This window comes from Trichomycterus rosablanca, chromosome 3 (assembly GCF_030014385.1).
Source record: "Trichomycterus rosablanca isolate fTriRos1 chromosome 3, fTriRos1.hap1, whole genome shotgun sequence".
NCBI lineage: Eukaryota > Metazoa > Chordata > Actinopteri > Siluriformes > Trichomycteridae > Trichomycterus > Trichomycterus rosablanca.
The window spans coordinates 3,482,254-3,502,970 of record NC_085990.1 but is presented as its reverse complement, the minus strand read 5'-3'; the positions used below and the strand labels follow the sequence as shown (position 1 = coordinate 3,502,970).

Genomic DNA, 20,717 nt, shown 5'->3' with positions numbered 1-20,717 from the left:
GAATTTGCAGTGCAGTACAGTACAATCGAAGACACAACTGATCCCATGTCCTAAACTTACTGACAGGGACAGAAAGTTGTGCGTGTTTAGTTCTGACAGCATTCGTTAAAATGGACAGATCCTCGTCTGGATAAGCGGTAAGTCCCCTGCCCACCTCTCTCCCTGAACTTCGCAGTATGAAAGCAGTTGCCTAGCCCACATGCAAAGACTAGTGCAAAAAGTACTGTATATACATCCCTTAGGTAGCCCCAAGCTGCCGGCAAGCCATCTAAAGCTTAACTAAAGCTGGTAATCTATCCTGCAGATTATTACATTAAAAAACTGAATATAGTATAAAGTATGAAAAATAAATCTCCATGAGAAAATTAAGAAAAGAAAAACAAACATCGCCCAGTTTGTATTGTAAAAATGTATTTTTGTGAACTGGGCAGACATCATGGCTGGTTCTGGATTTACATGATGGAGCAGCTCTCCGGTTTAGGACCCCCCTGTGGGAAAAAAGAGGGACGAAATGTTATTACCACACACATAGACACACACTTGGAAAATTACCAAGCAAATGTGACACATGTAAATAATAAAATTTATTTTAAAAGGGTCAAAAAATGATAGTTATATTATATGTGCTCAGGTGGTGCAGCCCAGTACCTTTGAGATACTGAATCTTATTTATTTATTTACTTACTTCTTTATTAGGATTTTAACGTCATGTTTCACACACTTTAGTTACATTCATGACAGAAACGGTAGTCACTGGTAACACAAGATTCATCAGTTCAAGTTCAATGTCAAACACAGTCATGGAGAATTTTGTATCTCCAAGTATCCTGGGATTGAACCCAGGACCTTCTTGCTGTGAGGCGATAGTGCTACCCACCGTGCCGCCTGGGATGCTGAATCTAAGCAACCCTAATGGCCAGTCAAAGGGAGGGAGAAATGGGGTTTTCAAACAGCCAAGCTATTAAAAGGTACACTTGTCAGTGCACACTCAGTCTCTTAGTGCCAGTCCCAAGCCCGGATAAAACTAAGGAGGGTTGCATCAGGAAGGACATTAGGTGGGACTACTGTGACTTTTTTGAAAAGTCTCCCAAAGTATGTGTAGTAAGGCTCACCCCTTCTATTTTCATAACAGGCCAGTGTGTGTTACAGTTTAAACATGTCTGATTGATAAACATCGCTTTTACTTATCAGTTACTAATAATCAGAGTGATAGTTGGTGTCACAATAGCCAATTCGAAGCAATTTCCTATTTTTGTCTCCAATGGTCAGGACCACCACAGAGCAGGCATTGCCACAAACAAAATGCAGCCTTGTGCATAAAAATGTGCTTTATAATTAAAACAACTCATTAATTTTTGCATTAAATTAATTTGCAAAGCATTTCTTTATTTCCAAATACACGTGGCGACCTCTATATGGTTGAATGACCGAACTGCAACTGCATCTATTAATTGCTCGGTCAGGCTGGTAGCGCCAACAAACTCCGGTCACGGTGGTGGTGTGCTAGTGTATTAGAGTAATGCACCATCCTGATTATTATCAACATACAACATTATTATTGTTTATTTTATTATAGTTTGGGATGTACGTATAGGAAATGCCTAATAAACAGTGCTGCCTAAGAAACAGGCACCACAGATACACAGAGGCCGATTTTCAGAACATTATGTCCAAATATCAGGGTTACAGTAGTACCTTGTAACTCAACGTCCCTTTAACTCAAAATCTTTGAAATTCCACACCCTTCGTCGAGAAATTTGTACCCTTAAACTCGATGTGTTGAGGTTTTTTTTTTATGTTTTAAAAGAATGACAAAGGAGCACTAAATTTCTCTTCATTATTACTGCTCATAAGTTCCTCCACTAATGAAATATCTCGCTTGTTTTAGTACAATAAGTCATGTTAAGTTTTGTTAAAAAATAACGGTACAGCCAGCGCTTCTTATGTAAACGCGCCCTTACTGAACGGAATACGGCATCTCCACGATTAAGAAGCATAAGGAAACAATAAAGAAGTAAATTTTTATTGTATTTTATATTGCTTTTTGAGTTTTTTTATTGTATTTCAGTGTTTTTTTTATTATATTTGTGTTATTTTCAGTGTATAAGTGTCAAAAACAACCTCATTATTTTACATTACACTAAAATATATGCAGTTCCACAGGACCATGGACGCAATAACAGGTTTACCAAACATCCTTATAGGAAAAAAATACCTTGAAACTCAACGTCTTTTAAACTCAACGCCAGTCCCAAAACCAACTGACGTCGAGTTTCAAGGTACCACTGTATATGTAAAAAAGAATGTTATTATTTAACTTATGAAGAATAATACACAGATTAAAGTGTATTATTATTAAAATAGTGTGAAGTGTGTTCTGTACCTGTCGGGGCTTATTATTGCCCACGATGAAGTGGGAGTGGGAATGGGAGACGAGGCCCTCGGCCAATCCTCCGCCGCTGGTAAAAGAACGAGTGACACTAGAACCTCCCGAGCTGGCAGTCACGCTGCAGGCCCCGGTCCTGTCCGACGGCTGACCGCATGAGCCGCAGACCACCGTGCGGCTGCGCAGGTTATACTCGCCTTCGCCAACTGTACTGTGAGCGGCCTGCAGAAACATACTTTTATTAGGTCTGTGTAGCATCACTACAAGTTAATGAGAGCCAGATGCCCCTTTCATGCCCTTGCATTTAATACAGTAGTATGAGACAAGTGATCAAATATATGCACAATCGTATCCTTGGTGGTACAGTGGTGGACTAAGCATTTTCATAAAGTATCTAAAAACAGCTTTTAAATCACAATTTCATTGAAATAGGTTATGCAACACCTATATCACCAATGTAAAGTGACTTGTGACTTCAGTAGTGCTTTAGTGCACGTCAAGGCATTTTTTTTCATGATTTGTTTGTGAAGAGTGAAAATTCATGGTTTTGTCAAGGATGGCAAGTCATTCATTCCTCATTGAAGCAGTTATTCCAACTTTCCCCACAATTTTCTCCCCTAATCTAGTGAGCAGTTTGTTTGTTTGTTTGGATTTTAATGTCATGTTTTACAATCATGACAGGAACGGTAGTTACTCATTACACAAGATTCATCAGTTCACAAGGTTATATCGAACACAGTCTTGGACAATTTAGTATCTCTAATTTACCTCACATGCATGTCTTCGGACTGTGGGAGGAAACCGGAGCACTCGGAGGAAACCACACAGACACAGGGAGAACATGCAAACTCCACACAGAAAGGACACAGACCGCCCCACCTGGGGATCGAACCCAGGACCTTCTTGCTGTGAGGCGACAGTGCTGCCTGCTTTGCCACCGTGCTGCCCTAATCTAGTGAGAGGTATTGACTGCATCTTTTCACTTACACAAGGTGAGTTCATAAGCAAATCAGCCTTGTGCACAGAGAGCCACACCCTGATCAGCACATTATTCCCCAATTCTGCGCATGCGCCATCAATCAGCCAGCCGGAGCTCATCCCACCACGAACAACCCCCCCCCCCATCCCCCCCTTCCCAATGATCTGCTGCGGTGACGCCTAAGAAGAGCACCAAAAACGATTCATTCATTCATGTTTATCTTGTATTTCACTTCCAGTCTCTTTGTAATGAATTAAAACTTTTTTATTTTTCTTGTGGTACCACATACCATTTCATCATCATCATCATCCTGGAAGAGCGTGCGTGTGACTTTCCTCATTGCCATTTCCTACAAAAGAGAGAATAAAATAAAAGTAAAACCTAAATGAAAAAAAATCTTTGTATTACTCTATCAGTGAGAACCGGTTTACATCTCACCTCACCGCTGGCGCTGACTAGAGTGGTCTGGAACAGATCTCCAGTGCCCCAGGAGTTCTGGCTTTTCCACACCAAGTCAGAGGGAGGGTTGTGGGTCCTGCCAGCTCCAGCAGCCCAGATCTGCCATCACAGTTACAGATTTATAAGCCATAACTTGCAATGAACACTAAAATGCAGAGATGGTTGTGTTTAGAACTGTTAAACCTGGTTGAAACTCACCGTGACGGTCTGTCCAGCCTTAAGCATGAATTTAGGAGGGAACTTGTAGATAATTGGACTACCAGAGCCCACCTGCCTCTTCACCTGCCAGTGGCCCAGAGACTGGTCCTGAGAACAGGAGATAAACAGAGATGAACTAAACTGTACAGTGTGAATTTAAATAAACTCCAGCTTTGAAATGAACTGGAACCTCAAATGAGACTTTCTTGACCATCAGTGCCTAGCTATACAAATGCTTTTTCGACTGAATGGCACAAATTCCCACAGACATAAGTCTTGTGAGAAGCTTCTCAGAAGTGGATGTTGTTATAGCTGAACAGATCACACGAGGTCACTCTATTTTATTACCATTTGCTTTTTAAATGGGACGTACAATAAGCTGGTCAGGTGTCCAGATACTTTTGGCTATATAACCGGGTTCTCCTTAAACTGAGCATCATGTGATACCAAAGTACAGGTGAACAAAACATGAACATTGTGTTTTCTGCATGATAAGGCAGAATTGAAAGCATCCAGCTTTGAAAATTCAACAAAAATAGTTTGACATCAATTTAATTAAGAACACAATGAAGACAGAACAGGTGAAAATAATGGTACTATTTTGGACAGTGTAGGTCAGTATTAACAAATCTAACAAATAATAAAAACAAAATTATAAATGAGGTGTGGTGATTTTACTAAGATCTGCATTTATCACAGCTGAAACCATTAAAGACACTTTTACCCTATAATAAATGTACTCATAATGAACATAGTAGTGATTATGGCTGAAAAAGCACTTAGTTTGTCATCATAAATAATTATACTTCTAAATATCGAGTGCTTTTATTCGAACACTGTGCCGTGCCATTCCCGTTAAGACCCCCGTGAGGTTTCGCTTCTCTTACCTGGTCGGATTTATTGCTGAGTCGGACGTATTTGCCCTCCAGATCCACCTCATCCACGGTGACGCGACCGCTCGCTGAGGCCTGCTGGGAGATGCGGGTGCGGGTCAGGGTCCCGCCGGTCACGCTGGAAGCCTCGCTGTCGGTGTCGTTGAGGCGGCGTTTTTTAGTGCTGCCGGACGCGGTGCGAGAGCTGCTGCTCTGTGCCAGGCGGGTCTGGGTGTGTGTGCCCGAGCCTGAGGAACGAGTGACCGATACCACACGGGTGGGAGGGGGGCTGGGGGACAAACGCAACCTGAGAACAAAGAAAAGGGTGAAGAGGGCGTCAGGTAGTCCAAAAACATGTAAACAGTATAATGTAAACATGTACATGTAAACAGGATAATGTAAACATGTAAACAGTATAATGTAAACATGTACATGTAAACAGTATAATGTAAACATGTAAACAGTATAATGTAAACATGTACATGTAAACAGGATAATGTAAACATGCACATGCAAACATGTAAACAGTATAATGTAAACATGTAAACAGTATAATGTAAACATGTACATGCAAACATGTAAACAGAATAATGTAAACATGTAGATGTAACCATGTAAACAGTATAATTTAAACATGTAGATGTAAACATGTAAATAGAATGATGTAAACATGTAAACAATATGATGTAAACATGTACATTTAAAGTTATGATGTAAATATGTAAACAGTATAATGTAAACATGTAAACAATATGATGTAAACATGTACATGTAAAGTTATGATGTAAATATGTAAACAGTATGATGTAAACAGTATGACTATGTTTCAGCCCTCTCTATTTTAGCTACATGTAAAAGAAAAGCGCCCCCCCCTCCCACCTCTCCTCCTCTCCTTCCAGCAGTTTCCGGTAGGCACTGATCTCCATGTCCAGTGCCAGCTTGATATCTAGCAGCTCCTGGTACTCGTCCAGCTGCTGCTGCATGCGCTGACGCATATCTGCCATTTCCTTTTCCTTCTCGTCCAGCCGGCGGCGCATGAGGTCCCTCTCTCGGGACAGACCCTCTTCTAGCTCGTGTATCTTCGCCTCCCGGGCAGCCAGCTAACACACGCAGGAGAAACGTGGGAATGTTGTTAGTGATCTATGATTTATTTACATTAACGTTCACTCAGTCAAGCTGCAAACCTTCCAGCCACTGTTGTGCTTCATGTGCACAGAGAGAACTGAAAAACTCTCGGCTCAGACACCTCTGCATTCTTACAGTAATCAAACACACATCCAGCTGCTCTGGATCTGGAAATGATGTGAATACGAGTCCTGTGTGTCGTTACTGTAATTTTGTAAGATCAGAACCATCAGAATCATCAATGAACTAATTCACTTTAAAATGTGAGTGTTAATCAGAAGGGAAGGGCGTTGGCATCATTTCCTCACACATGAGAAGCTAGAAATGTAATTATTTAAGTACTGTATGCTGTTAGCATGACTAACTGAACTTTCAGTATATTTACATAAATACGCAACAGTTCCAAAGAACTGATATGATCAGATAAATGTGGTTTTATTGTCATCGTAATCTAACCAGCAACAAAGCAAAAATCTTTGATCTGTTAATGGTTTCTGACAGGGCTTGGTTGTGAATAGTCGCTTCAGTTGATCCTGAGCGGATCATAAAACTAGAGATTCAATAAAACACCTCAGGGTTAAACAAATGTGTCGATGCTTCCTTTTATATACATGCTGAAATAGAGCTGAACAGTGAGGATCGGAATTAAAAACGGCCTTTATTTACACCATAAACATGGAACAATGACGTAAGATATAAGCCTATAAAATAATCCTTTGTGCTCCAGTTAATGAAAAAGTAAGAAGAAACTTTATTCTAAAAATAGTGTTTTATTTAAAAATAAATAAATAAATGCTTGATTGCTATTTATGATTTAAAAAACAACACTTATTAGAAACGCCACTGTAAACACAGAAATGCTGGTTAGTTTACATGAAGTGAACTCCCTGTTTATTTTCTTCATGGACATTTTGGAAAGATGCAAGACAGTACGACTGTAAATTATTGAATCAGTATCCTAACCAATTATCATCAGTGATAGCTCAGTGGTTAGTACTGGACTGGTAATTCTGCCAGTTGCCGGTTTGCTTGTTTGTTAGGATTGTAACGTCATGTTTTACACTTTGGTTACAGGAACGGTAGTTACTCATTACACAAGATTCATCAGTTCACAAGTTTATATCGAACATAGTCATGGACAATTTAGTATCTCCAATTCACCTCACTGGCACGTCTTTGGACTGTGGGAGGAAACCGGAGCACCCGGAGGAAACCCACACGGCCACAGGGAGAACATGCAAACTCCACACAGAAAGGACCCGGACCGCATCACCTGGGGATCGAACCCAGGACCTTCTTGCTGTGAGGCGACAGTGCTACCCACTTAGCCATCGTGCCGCCCTGAAGGTTGCCGGTTAAAGCCCCACCACAGCCAAGTTGCAGTGTGTTCAGTCATGATTGTAAGTCGCTTTGGATAAAAAGCGTCTGCTAAATGCCAAAAATGTAAATGTAACATGTAATAAATAAATAAAACGGGAAAGTAAAGTGGTTTGATTAAAAAAACTATAAATTGTCTGAACTAGATCATAAAGTTCATCAAAATAGTGGCACAATAACAAATGCCCTGCAGCAGGAATGTACAGCAGGAGGTATTCATACCTTTGCTAGCTGGGTATTCAAGTCTCTGACCTGAAAAAAGGTCATGCTAATGGCCACTGACATTGTCATACTTATGTGCATGTGTACATTCTATCTTCTGCTCTGTCTCTTAAAATGAGCTTGACTGAGATGTGTTAAATAGCATAGTAGTGTATTAATGTCAAATATCAGCACAGTAAAAACATTATATTTGTTAAAAAACAACATTTATTTTTTTGGTAGGACACTTAAAAGTGTGTATAATAAATAAACTATAGTTGCAGAAAGCCAACAGAGAACGATTTTTTGCTGTTTTGCCATTCACATGACCACTTGCACCATCAGATATTAAATAATTAAAGTTTAAAACCTGATTAGTGTTCATGTAAACACAATAAGTTTATAGCTGTTTGGTTTGGTCTAAACTAGATCATAAAGCTCATAAAAAATAGTGGCACGCCGCTCAGGTGGCGCAGCGGTAAAATACACTAGCACACCAGAGCTGGGATTTCAAAAATAAATTGTATGGAATCTCGGCTCTGCCATCCGGCTGGGCTGGGCAGCTACATGAACAACGATTGGCTGTTGTTCACAAGGTGGGATACAGTGTTCCTGATAACTGGTGCAATTACGACCTCTGCTGGCTGATCAGGTTTGGTTTAATGCTTAAGCTTTTAAGTTATAAATTCTATCAAATAATTATCAACAAACTGGAGATTTCTCTAGAACCAGGCCTACTGAAAAGTGAACAGTGAATATTAAGCTTTATATCCCGTCACCCTGAGCCACATCAGTGAAATATAAACATTTCTGGAGCTTCTTCTCTTTATTTACTGTAGTTTTTAATGCTTTGATGCTGACCTGCTTCTGAAGCTGTGATAGCTGACTGGACATGCTCTCCATCCTCACACGCATCTGCTGCAGCTCCTCATGAGCGGCTCCGACCAGGTGACTGTTCCTGTCTGCCGAGAGGCGAGCGTTATCCAGCTAGAGGAAGAAACAAACAGCATGGGTAAAAGGATTCCAGAAATCTGTACATCCTGTTTTACTAAAACGTATGATCCACAGACATTAAACTGGTACAGTGAAATAATGTTGATGTTTTTATTCTGCCTGCTTATCAAATCTGTACTACTGCTTTTCTACAGCTGTTTATAAAGAGATAAAATTAATATTGAGCACAATATTAATTCAGCCTTTCGGTCCAGCCCTCCACAACAGTCCCAGTTTCTCATGTGGCTCTTTGGAAAACTGAATTGCCCACCTCTGAATGATCTGAACTAGATCATAAAGCTCATAAAAAATAGTGGCACGCCGCTCAGGTGGCACAGCGGTAAAATACACTAGCACACCAGAGCTGGGAGTCCGAATACATCGTATCGAATCTCAGCTCTGCCATCCGATTAGGCTGGGCGGCTACATGAACAACGATTGGCTGTTGTTCACAAGGTGCGATGAGCCAGACCAGGGTTCCTCATAACTGGTGCAATTACGACCTCTGCTGGCTGATCCGCATATGAACTCGCCTCGTGCAGGTGAAAAGATGCAGTTGGTACTGCAAACATGTCGGAGGGGGCGTGTGTTAGTTGCAAAGCTCCTCAGTCGGCAATGGAGGGTTGTATCGGTAGCGGTGAAGCAAAACGCAATCAGGGTAATTAGATACGTCTAGATTAGGGGAGGAAAATTGAGGAACAAGAGGAAAAGTAGTGGCGCAATAACAAACGCCCTGCAGCAGGAATGTGCAGCAGGAGGTATTTATGAAAACAATAATGCTAACGGCCACTGTTACTGTCATACCTAAGCGCATGTGTACATTCTATCTTCTGCTCTGTCTCTTATTCAGGTCTACAGAAAAACATCCTGTTACTGGCTGCAGCATCAGAAATGAGAAAAATAAACAACGGATGTGTGCAAGTGGATTCAGCTGTTCCCTGTTACATATTTGTCAACTGTCCAGCTCACCAACCAGACCAACATGAGACGAGCTTGAGCATTTGTGCGAAGGTTCTAGAGCAGCTGTGATCTACTTTATAGACAGTACGTCTTTATTCTGTACTTCACAGCCTCACCTTTCAGGACAGACAGGTCACTTCTGTAGTCATTTTAAACTTCTGTTTACCCCGTAAGCAAATGAGAGACAAACAGAACTCATCAGCATTTGTGACTTGGGTGTTGGTCACTGGCTGGTTTGGATACTTTATTGTCGTTGCAAGTTTTAATTTGCACCATCAGATAATTAAAATAAAATCTGATTATAAGTGTTCATGTAAACACACTCACCGCACTCATTTTACAACTGGTTGGTTTGTTTTCATGCTTAAGCTTTTAAGTTTTAAATTCTATCAAATAATTATGAGCAAATTGGAGATTCTTCTAGAACCAGGCTCACTAAAAAGATGAACAGTTTTGATTAAGCAAATGAGAGACAAACAGCTCTCATCAGAATTTGTGATTTGGGTGTTGGTCACTGGCTGGTTTGAATACTTTATTGTCGTTGCAAGCTTTAATACCCCTAAAAACAGCTGGACCTGACCACAGGCAGACGGGGCAGCTGCCCAGGGCCCAGTTGTCATACGAGGGCCTGGATGAATGCATCTGTTTGAGATGACACTCATATTTTTTTTCAAATGCTAGATTTTGTCCCCATAACTTCTTAAAAGGCGTGTTTATTTATTTATTTTCCCCAATCCCCCCCTCTGTACTAATTCAACCCTTCACCGAGGACTGAGGACGCCTCTCAACTGACACACGCCTCCTCCTTTGTTCATGCATCGTTGTTCATGCTGCCGCCCAGCCCAGTCAGAAGGCAGAGCTGAGATTCGATACGATGTATTCGAAACCCCAACTCTGGTGCGCTAGCGTACTTTACCTCTGCGCCACCTGAGCGGCAGCGTGTTTATTAACTTATTAACATTGATTTTCCTTTAACTAGCTTTTTATGATGACAGTAAGAATACTCTTAATACAAGCCATTAATGTTTGATATCATGATGCTTGTTTAAAGCATCTTTTATTTCACAATGGCAGAAGTTTTTAAATCTCTGAACTCGCCAATGACAAGCATTAAGTACACAAACCAGGAGTTTTTACTTTGTTTAGATGACCTTTAGAGAAGGCTGTTTTATAATTAAAACATTAAAATAACATGGAAAACGACAGAACTAAAGATACTGAGGGAGCAAAGCAGCTTTTTTAGGTTTCTGGTACAACTACAACCTCACAATCAGCAGCGAGATCTTAAGCTTGCGAGTTCAAATCTCAGCTCTGCTACGGGTGAGTCAGGCGCCTACACATGATTGGCTAACATCTGCAGTAGACACGATTGGCTAAATCCTGTGTACTGCTACAATTAGTCTCTGCTGGCTGGTCAGTGCCGTCTGCACAGAGACGGGGGATAATAGAGATCCGTGAGTGACTCTGTGTACTAGTAATGGGCCGATCCACAGTTTTTCAGTTCCGATCCAAAACTGCCAATACAGATACTTTAATATTATTATTAGTCTTCGGGTTGTCTGCTGGAAGTTTAGCACATTTTTTAAAAGCATCAGCGAGAGTCTGCTGCCTCGTGGTGTTTTCCTGTCCCACTAGTATGAACTCACGGTACTCTTTAATGTGAAACTTCTGCAGTTGCTTGATTAAATTAGTCGTGTTATACGACGAAACCTTACTTCCACCCCTTGACATGCTAGCTTTGCACACATTGCAAGTAGCTGTTTTGCTTTTCTGCGTTTCCAGACTAAAATATTTCCATACAAAGGACATTTGAGTAAAATATGCAGCTGACTGAAGTTGTCACGGGTTCATGGTAAGATGTGTAATGGAACTTGGATCGGTGACGTGCCTTATATTATGTTATGTATTATGTTAGGTTACAGCGGGTTTATGGTCCAGCACAAGATGCAGACTGGAATTTGGATCAGTAAGTAGATCGGCCCGTCAGTCAGATATCCGATTTGTATATGACGTCAATATCCGACCCGATACCGATCCAGGATCTGATTGGGCCCATCTCTACTGATCCCCATGTGAACCCGACTGGTGCAGGTAAACAGAAGCAGTTGGCAACTGCACATGTGTCAGAGGGTGTGTGTTAGGTACAGCTCTCCTCGTTTGAGGTCTGCAGCAGTAGAGTAGAGATACAACTGACTAGTTTGGGAGAAAAAAGGTAAATGCATCACTAGAAACAAACTGGCACTGAAATGGCACAAGAGTTTGTTTCTATTTAAACTAGACAAACAGAAGCAGGTCCCACCCCCAAATATGTGTGAACCTCCTGCTCTACAGCACTGCTGCTTGTACCTTGGCATTATAGGTCTTCTCAATCTCCTCTTTATAGATATGGAGCTGTTCCTCGTGCTGACTGCGGAGCTCAATCAGAGCATCGGCCAGCTTGCTATCGAATTCCTGCTGCCTACTGCCGTCGATCTCCACAATGCGGGACTCGTGTCGCCGCTTTGAGTCGCGCAGTTCCTGGTAAAAAAGAAACCAGATGTTATATGATCTAAAGCTCACAATGTTACATATCAAACATTCAACTAGGTGATACTGAAGCAACATGAGTACACATGACCCACCTCAGAGTAGATGTTCTTCTGGAACTCCAGCTCCTCCTTCAGAGTCTGGATGCGATTCTCAGCATCCACCCTCCTCAGCATCTCATCCTGCAGCTGCTTCTTAGCGTCGCTGAGACTAGCTTCCAGCTGCACACAAAAAATACAAAACACAAATACACACGTAAGTCTGGCAAGCACAAACTGAAGGAAAATAATAATCAAATGCATTCTATTTCACCTGGATTGTGCAGTTAGATCCTTTAAAAATAAACTTAAACTAGACTGTCCAACAGTACATCATTTAGCATTTAATAATTATTACAACTAGATCATAACAAGGCTCATCAATTAAAATAGTAGCAAAGTTTTAAATGCCCTTCAATGTACATTAGGAAGTATTCACACCTTCGCTAGTTGGGCCTTCAGGTCTCTGACTTCAGTCTCCAGAGATCTCTTCTCTCCCAGTGCTGTAGTAAGGGAAGCATCCTTAGAGTTCAGGAGAGCCTCCAGATCCTTCAGCCTGGCCAGAGCCTTCTCCAGATCCGCCTCTTTCTTAGTGTTCCTACATATACAGGAAGAACCACAGGTTAGCACTAGTTAGCAGTTCCGCTTTATTTACATGAATACACAGACTACTAGTTTGAAAGACTGGCCTGTTCTAATGAACGCTTCTTTAAGATGCATTAGTAAGTGCTTGTTTTACTGCAGTGACCATTTGATATGGCCTGGATTTCAATTGTACAGAAAAGAGCAAATATTTTGCTTTTTAATTAAGCTTATAATAGCTTCCGAAGATTTTAGAGTGAACATAGAAGAGGAAAACACAACGTCAGCCATCATGAGGTATAGTTTAGGTATAGTAAAACGGCATGGATGAACTTGAGATAGATGGGGAAACCATTGAAATAGTCAATGTGTTCACCCTGCTTGAATCAATGGTGAACAACAAGGCCTCGAATACAGAATAAATCAGACGAAGAATCGCTATAGGCAAGACAGCACTGAAAGATATGGACAAAGTATGGAAATGCAAAGCTATTAGACTTAGAACCAAAGTACGACTAATAAACTGTCTGGTGCTCCCAACTATGATGTATGGATATGAAAGCTGGACAATCAAGAAGACTGATTGGAAGAAGACGTGGACGTGGAAGACCTGCAACACGATGGATCGACAACATCACCGAGACAATGAACACTACAATATCAATGCTAATCAAAATGGTTGAAGACAGAAGGATGTACAGAGTTACTATCCACCATGTCGCCATGGATCACAGTGATCACGAAGGCCAGGAGAGAGAAAATTTTTTATTTTTTCATTTTTATTTCAATATCAAGTTTTTAATTATCAATCTCAATGCCTCAATTGGGTTTAATAAAATAAGATTTATTTCTGAAATTCTTTGCTGTTTTTACTCTGTTTTACAAAAACAGCAGCAACAATACACACACACACTAATAACAGTAAAACTAAACTGTAATTACAGAGTCACTATTTCTGACCCATTTTCTGCTTTTTTAACAAAAAGTACAAGGCACAACAGAATGTTTACACACTTAAATGTAATGATACCTTCCACATTTGTAATTAGACCAACTTTACAAAGTCAGGTGAAGCAGACTATATCTGTAATTTTACCACGTCCATTCTTGCTTGTGGAAGTGTCAGAGAGTCGATGGAGCAATATGTAAACATTTTGGTTTAAGAAAGAATATTCTAAAAGGGTGTCAATTACACGCCAATGAAGAAACACCTTAGTGCTCATGTTGTAAAGGGTGAAGCCTTTAGAGGGAACAGAAGTTATTTATCAGGGTTTTAACACCATGTTACACATTTGTCATTTACGGCAGGACAGGTATTATGTTTCTGTCTTCTTATTTTATCTTCTCTTTATATTTTGGGTCTATTTTATATCTGCACTTTAATGTTATGCCTGTGAGGTAAGTTAAAACTGTTCTTGTGTTGTCTTGTGTAAGAATTTCTTTTATTGTTTTAGGCATGTGTACGTGTTGTTTTTCCTTGATGTATGTTGGGCATTTTATTAGGATGTAGAAGCAAAAATCTTCAGTAAGAGCATTTGATTATCATAAAGACATTTCAAAAAGTGCCCATTATTCTGTGTTATGACACCGGGTAGCCCATTACCGATTAGCCCATTATGACAGAACTAGGAGGATTGTATTGTGAAGGGCATCTGGCGTAAAAACCATGCCAAGTCTGGTATGCAGAACAGATCCACTGTGGCAATCCTTATATAGGAAAGCAGACGAAATGGAAAGAAATTATTCTTAATAATAATTTTAGTGTATTAAGTATTCTGTGACAGTAAACTTAATGCAAGTGATTCACTTGGGCGATGAGTACAGACGATTTCAAAACCAAAAAAATGATATCAATATTGATTAATTGATTGCAGTGTGACAGCAGTAATTCAAACATAATAAGCATCACACAAACATGTAAAATTAAAAAATAACTAATTGTAATGTAAATATAAGATATAAATACAAAATATATAAAAAAATAAGGACATAGTCGACCAGGTGGTGCAGCGAGATATTCCACTAGCACATCAGCGCTGAGATTCTGAACTACTCGGTTCGAAACCAGTGCCTGCAGCACTATTTGGCTACCGTGTCTGCTGGGTGGGATGACCGGACTATGTGGGTGGGGTCTTTAAACGCTGTGCAAGGACCCTGATTAGCAGATAGAGAGGCGCCTGTGCAGAAAGCATGGGTGAAAAAGGGTTCCGCTAAAGACTGCGCTTGGGTCGGAGGAGGCGTGAGTAGGAAATATACCCTCCTTGAATGCAATCAGGGATCCGCCAGCAGCGGAAGACAAACTGACTACGATAAACCGAGAGAAAAATGGAAGAAAATGCAAAAAATATAATAAACAGAAAAAATAAGGACATAAAGGTGCAGTTTAAAATAGTATGGTGTGCAGTTGTGTGTTGTGTAAATCAGACAGTACCATGTGCCATTGTGCATTGTGTGTTTTGTTTTAATGTTGTCTGCTTTAAAATTTAGCTGAAACTCCAAATCATATGGCTTTGATTTTAAAGCTATTCATTTACTGTTGGAAAAAAACAGCAACACGGCGTAACTGATACACAGAAAAAAAAATAACAGCCTAGTAAACAGGTCAGTAAAATAAAGGCACAATCTAAGAGGAGAAGTTATTGCCAGTATGAGATTCAATTAGGGAAAGAACCAGAGCCGGTGTGATGCTGGGCTGAAACATTACAGTCGTTAATGATAACCAGATGAAGCAGAGATGGTGTCCAGAACACAAACCTTCAAATCTCTGCCTTTTCGTACAATATAACACAAATATTTGCGAGGAAATTTTAATGAAAGACACATCCACATAATCCTGCTGGCAGGATGCAAATAATCTAGTCAAATCATGAATGAGGATTTTATTTACTTAGTTCTATAACAGATGTCAAACAGCAGTAAAACTTGCACAAAACTGAGTAATACACGAGCAATGCATAAAACTACATGTTTTCCTCATCACGTTTATATCCAGACACACTAATGTTGTAGAAATACACTATCAGCTCAGGAGAGCTTTTATAAATTACAATACTCTAGCTTTTGTTTGAGATTTCAGGCTGACACCACATTCCTTACACTAGCGATCCTTTACCCAAAGAGGCTCTGAAGCGTACAGATGTTTAACGGTGTTTCCTGATTCAGAAGTGTGAAAAGATAACTTTTAACTGGCTTATAGTGAAAAATAATGAATGCAACACAAAGCTATACAGCCTGAAGGCTTCCACAGAAGAAACCCACACACACACATCCTGGTGTGCTGGTTATAGACTTCTGGGGAATGTTAGCCATTGTCCCAGCAGCCTTCCTGTTGTGAACTTTCATTTGGAATTTACTTTCACTTTCAGATAATAGCTGTCTGGAAAATATATAAAGGAAAATTCCATATTAGCCAGAGGTTGCAGGTTTAATCTCACACAATAGCTTAAGTAATGGGCATCTGTGGACAGAACTCAGAGACTCTACATGCTCCTAATTAAAAGTGATATATACCAAAAAGACCATGAGTAATACTGTTTCAGTTCATTCAGTTATTTTATTTGTTTATTTATTAGGATTTTAACGTCATGTTTTACACTTTGGTTACATTCATGACAGAAACGGTAATTCACCTCACTTCACCGCATGTCTTTGTACTGTGGGAGGAAACCGGAGCTTCCAGAGGAAACCCACGCAGACACGGGGAAAAGATGCAAACTCCACATAGAAAGAACCCGGACCGCCCCAGCTGGGGATCAAACCCAGGACCTTCTTGCTGTGAGGCAACATGCCACCCTATTCTGCTATATTTTCATGTTTTAAAACTTGATGATTTTTAACAGTTCAAGCTAAAGTGCAGTGAAATATGATTAGCTTACAGCCAGATTCAGAATTTCACATCACGGCGCCCAGGTGGCGCAGCGGGATATTCCGCTAGCACACCAGCGCAGAGATTCTGAACTCCTCGGTTCGGAACTCAGCGTTGCCACCCATCGGCTGGGCGGCATCTAGCAGGCATAATTGGCAGTGCCTGCAGCAGACACGTTTCTGCTAGGGCGGGACTATGTGGGTGGGGTCTTCAAACACTGTGTAAGGACCCTGATTAGCAGATAGAGGCGCCTGTGCAGAATGCGTGGGTGAAAAAGGGTTCCGCTAAGGACTGCGCGCGGGTCGGAGGAGGCGTGAGCAGCGATATACCCACCTCGACTGCAATCAGGGATCCACCAGCAGCGCAAGATAGGGAGAAATAGGGAGAAAATGCAGAAATAAATAGAAAAAAAAAAACTGAATTTCACATCACTATTCACATTTTGAGCCCATAATGACCCGTCTGTGGTAAAGACAAGGTGCAGTCAAAGTGACTCAGTTTTCTCACTGCAATACCCTGTACAAGCAAACACACACACACACACACACACACACACACACACACACACACACACACACACACACACACACACACACACACACAAGGTATGAAATACTACAGAATGCTAGAGCGGAGATTGCAAAGCTAATTTATAGACCGGTATGAACATACATTTCCGGCACCAGATGTATTTTTTTTAATTCAGGTGTTATAAATGTAAATCCTAAGGTTGCTATAGTGGAAATTATTAATAAAATAACTGGGAAAAGTACACGCCAATTGTGATACAGATACTATTAGCTATTAGAAAAGCAAATGCAGTTTGCAGAAATGATGTATGTTGTTAATATGATCTCACAAATCCTTAGTTCATGCCGATCTGCCCTGAGACGTTGGATTTGCCACCAAAAGCATGTCATGTGATGAGAACTGAATATAATGAAATAGCTGTATCAACAAAAACATATTTTGGGGCTAAGCACAAAGTAAATCATTATCTGCTGGTAATCCCTGTTAAGTTCTAACACTTGGTTGTTCCTGTGAATAGTACGTTTGTTTATTCAGCTTTATGTAAGTTGTTGAATTAATGCTCGTGCCATAACTTGCAAAAAATGTCTTTCTGCATCACACTTTGCCACACATACTTTGTTCAGCAAAGCACCACCCAAAATAAGTACTGTAAATAAGTACTACTGAACACGGTACAACACAGCATCTGTGTTTGTTTTTTAGTAACAAACATCTCCAGGATATCATCTCAGGAAAAACAATGGTACTGAGATACAGTGTACTCCATTTTTAAATTGCAGTCTTGCTCCCTGTAAGACTTTTTTACTCCTGGTGTTGGATATATGAAGCCATATTTAGTGTTTAAGTTTACATTAGACATTCCATCCACCCAAGATCACTGCTCCCCAAAACGTAAATGGAAAACTGTTTATCAAACACCGCAAATGATGTGAACAGAAGGCTGGACATGGAAAGACATTACAGTATACATGAGTCGAGAAATGGATGGAAAGAACATCACACTAAAGGGTAAGCATACTGTGAAACAAGCGGTCATAAGATTAAAATACACTGATCAGCCATAACATTAAAACCACCTCCTTGTTTCTACACTCACTGTCCATTTTATCAGCTCCACTTACCATATAGAAGCACTTTGTAGTTCTACAATTACTGACTGTAGTCCATCTGTTTCTCTGCATGCTTTGTTTCCCCCTTTCATGCTGTTCTTCAATGGTCAGGACCCCCACAGGACCCCCACAGAGCAGGTATTATTTAGGTGGTGGATCATTCTCAGCACTGCAGTGACACTGACATGGTGGTGGTGTGTTAGTGTGTGTTGTGCCGGTATGAGTGGATCAGACACAGCAGCGCTGCTGGAGTTTTTAAATACCGTGTCCACTCACTGTCCACTCTATTAGACGCTCCTACCTAGTTGGGTCACCTTGTAGATGTAAAGTCAGAGACAATCATCTATTGCTGCTGTTCCGAGTTGGTCATCTTCTAGACCTTCATTAGTGGTCACAGGACGCTGTACACGGGGCGCTGTTGGCTGGATATTTTTGGTTGGTGGACTATTCTCAGTCCAGCAGTGACAGTGAGGTGTTTAAAAACTCCAGCAGCGCTGCTGTGTCTGATCCACTCATACCAGCACAACACACACTAACACACCACCACCCTGTCAGTGTCACTGCAGTGCTGAGAATGATCCACCACCTAAATAATACCTGCTCTGTGGTGGTCCTGTGGGGGTCCTGACCATTGACGAACAGCATGAAAGGGGGCTAAAAAAGCATGCAGAGAAACAGATGGACTACAGTCAGTAATTGTAGAACTACAAAGTGCTTTTATATGGTAAGTGAAGCTGATAAAATGGACAGAGAGTTTTAATGGTTTTAATGTTATGGTTGATCGGTGTACACACAACTGCTGCGAGTATAAGAGCAAACTATGGGAGCCAGAGAGAAAAAAGTGAGATAAAAGGGCAGGAAAAAATGGGAGTAGACAGAAATGTGTCTCAGTAACATTCCTCTCTTGAGTCACATCCATGACACCCATAAAAAAAAGCATTTCGGCAGGTTACTGCAGGGTGATCATGATGACAGCCTCGTCTCAGAGCTAAAAGTGGAAATCCTGACTCCTGTGCTTATTTTAACCAGACTAACAATAGACCTTTCTTAAAACTACTGCTCAATGGAATACCAATCATGCAGTTAAATGCTAGGGTACCGGAGAAAATAAGAGGACTACCAGTTATTAAATCTAAAGGGCTACATACCATTTTGTGGCCTAGCGGTTAAGGTACTGGACTAGTAATCCAAAGGTTGCTGGTTCAAGCCCCACCTCTGCCAGGCTGCCACTGTTAAGAGCCATTGAGCAAGGCTCTTAACCCTCAATTGCTTAGACTGTATACTGCACTGTACTGTTAGTCGCTTTGGATAAAAGCATCTGCTAAATGCTGAAAATGTAAAATGTCAATGTAGAATAATCAATTGATATCCAAACTAGTGTGAGTGTATTAGTCTGATTGGTTAAACTGTACTGATAAAACACATGCCAGGACTACTGAATCAATAATTAATGGTGCCTTTAATCATTTGCAGTTCTAAAGTCTATCTAGAAGTGTGTACCAGGTAGGTGTACCTAATAAAGTGCTCAGTAAGTGTAATAGATTCATCTTTGGGTACTTCAGCATTTTTGTCAGTCCATTCAGCAGGCAGCTGGGTGTGGATCCATACATGAGTCACTGTATAAACTTCTCTCAATTATGTGGCTCTTTTTTTCCCCAATGGACGTCTAAACACTTCCTTTTACACAGAGATCATTTCTCCTAGTCCAACGTACGGATGAAAACTTAAGCGGAGAAGAATATTGTCAACGGAAAGTAGCAGAAAAAAAAGATCTTAATATAAACCACCTAAAAATAGAACTTAGGCGGTGCCTAGGCCAGAAATGTGGCCTTTACTGAGAACAGTTTCCAAATAGGCTAAAATACACTTTATGGCCAAAAGTAATTGGACGCCTGACCATGAGCACATAGTCTCTGGAGAATTTGTAGGTAAACATTTTAGGGGGTCTTTCAGAGAGATTACAGGATTGCTCTGCTAGTAAAGTGTGCAAATTTTAAACTCATTTTTTTTTTTTAAACAAAGCAAAAACACAGTAATTAAAGAAAAGAGAATGGCCAGAACCAGACACTCCACTCAGATTAAATCTGGAATACACCCGAGCTTTTCTGCACAAGGATTCTGCTCCTTGAAGGATTATGAAAGTAGTCATTATGGCATCAACTTATCCTACAAATCCTGCAATAATTCATTAGAACGGTTGACTCATGTGTCTATGGGTGTGGTTCTGTGGGTGTTTGAGCAGAAGTTAGTACATTAAACTGCGGGCGTTGTTCCCTTACACTGATTATTCACCACCGAATGTAAATGTTTTCTCCTTAGTAGTTTTGCATAGTTTGCTTAATTTTACTATCCAGGCAGGTTAAAACAAAAAACAATGCTTTATAAGGAATCCAGAGAGCATGTTAACTTATTTTACAATAGATAGATAGATAGATTAGATAGATAGACAGACAGACAGATAGATATACAGAAAGACAGACAGACAAGAAAGACAGGCAGGCAGGCAGGCAGGCAGG

The 20,717-nt window shown here is 40.5% G+C and overlaps 1 protein-coding gene across 2 annotated transcripts in view; it reads right to left on the bottom strand.

Annotated features, from left to right (window-relative positions):
* Positions 1-394: 394 nt before the first annotated feature.
* The window catches only part of lmna (lamin A), a 44,115-nt gene continuing 23,792 nt past the window's right edge, over positions 395-20,717 (bottom strand). For both annotated transcript variants that reach the window (XM_062992456.1, XM_062992455.1), the window contains exons 4-14: positions 12,556-12,712; positions 12,172-12,297; positions 11,897-12,067; positions 8,459-8,584; positions 5,774-5,994; positions 4,910-5,201; positions 4,023-4,130; positions 3,804-3,923; positions 3,655-3,714; positions 2,384-2,608; positions 395-488 (exon numbers count right to left, since the gene is read on the bottom strand). In XM_062992456.1, coding sequence (XP_062848526.1) covers positions 453-488; positions 2,384-2,608; positions 3,655-3,714; positions 3,804-3,923; positions 4,023-4,130; positions 4,910-5,201; positions 5,774-5,994; positions 8,459-8,584; positions 11,897-12,067; positions 12,172-12,297; positions 12,556-12,712 — 1,642 coding nt within the window. In that variant the 3' untranslated portion in view covers positions 395-452. The remainder of the gene's footprint in view (positions 489-2,383; positions 2,609-3,654; positions 3,715-3,803; positions 3,924-4,022; positions 4,131-4,909; positions 5,202-5,773; positions 5,995-8,458; positions 8,585-11,896; positions 12,068-12,171; positions 12,298-12,555; positions 12,713-20,717) is intronic.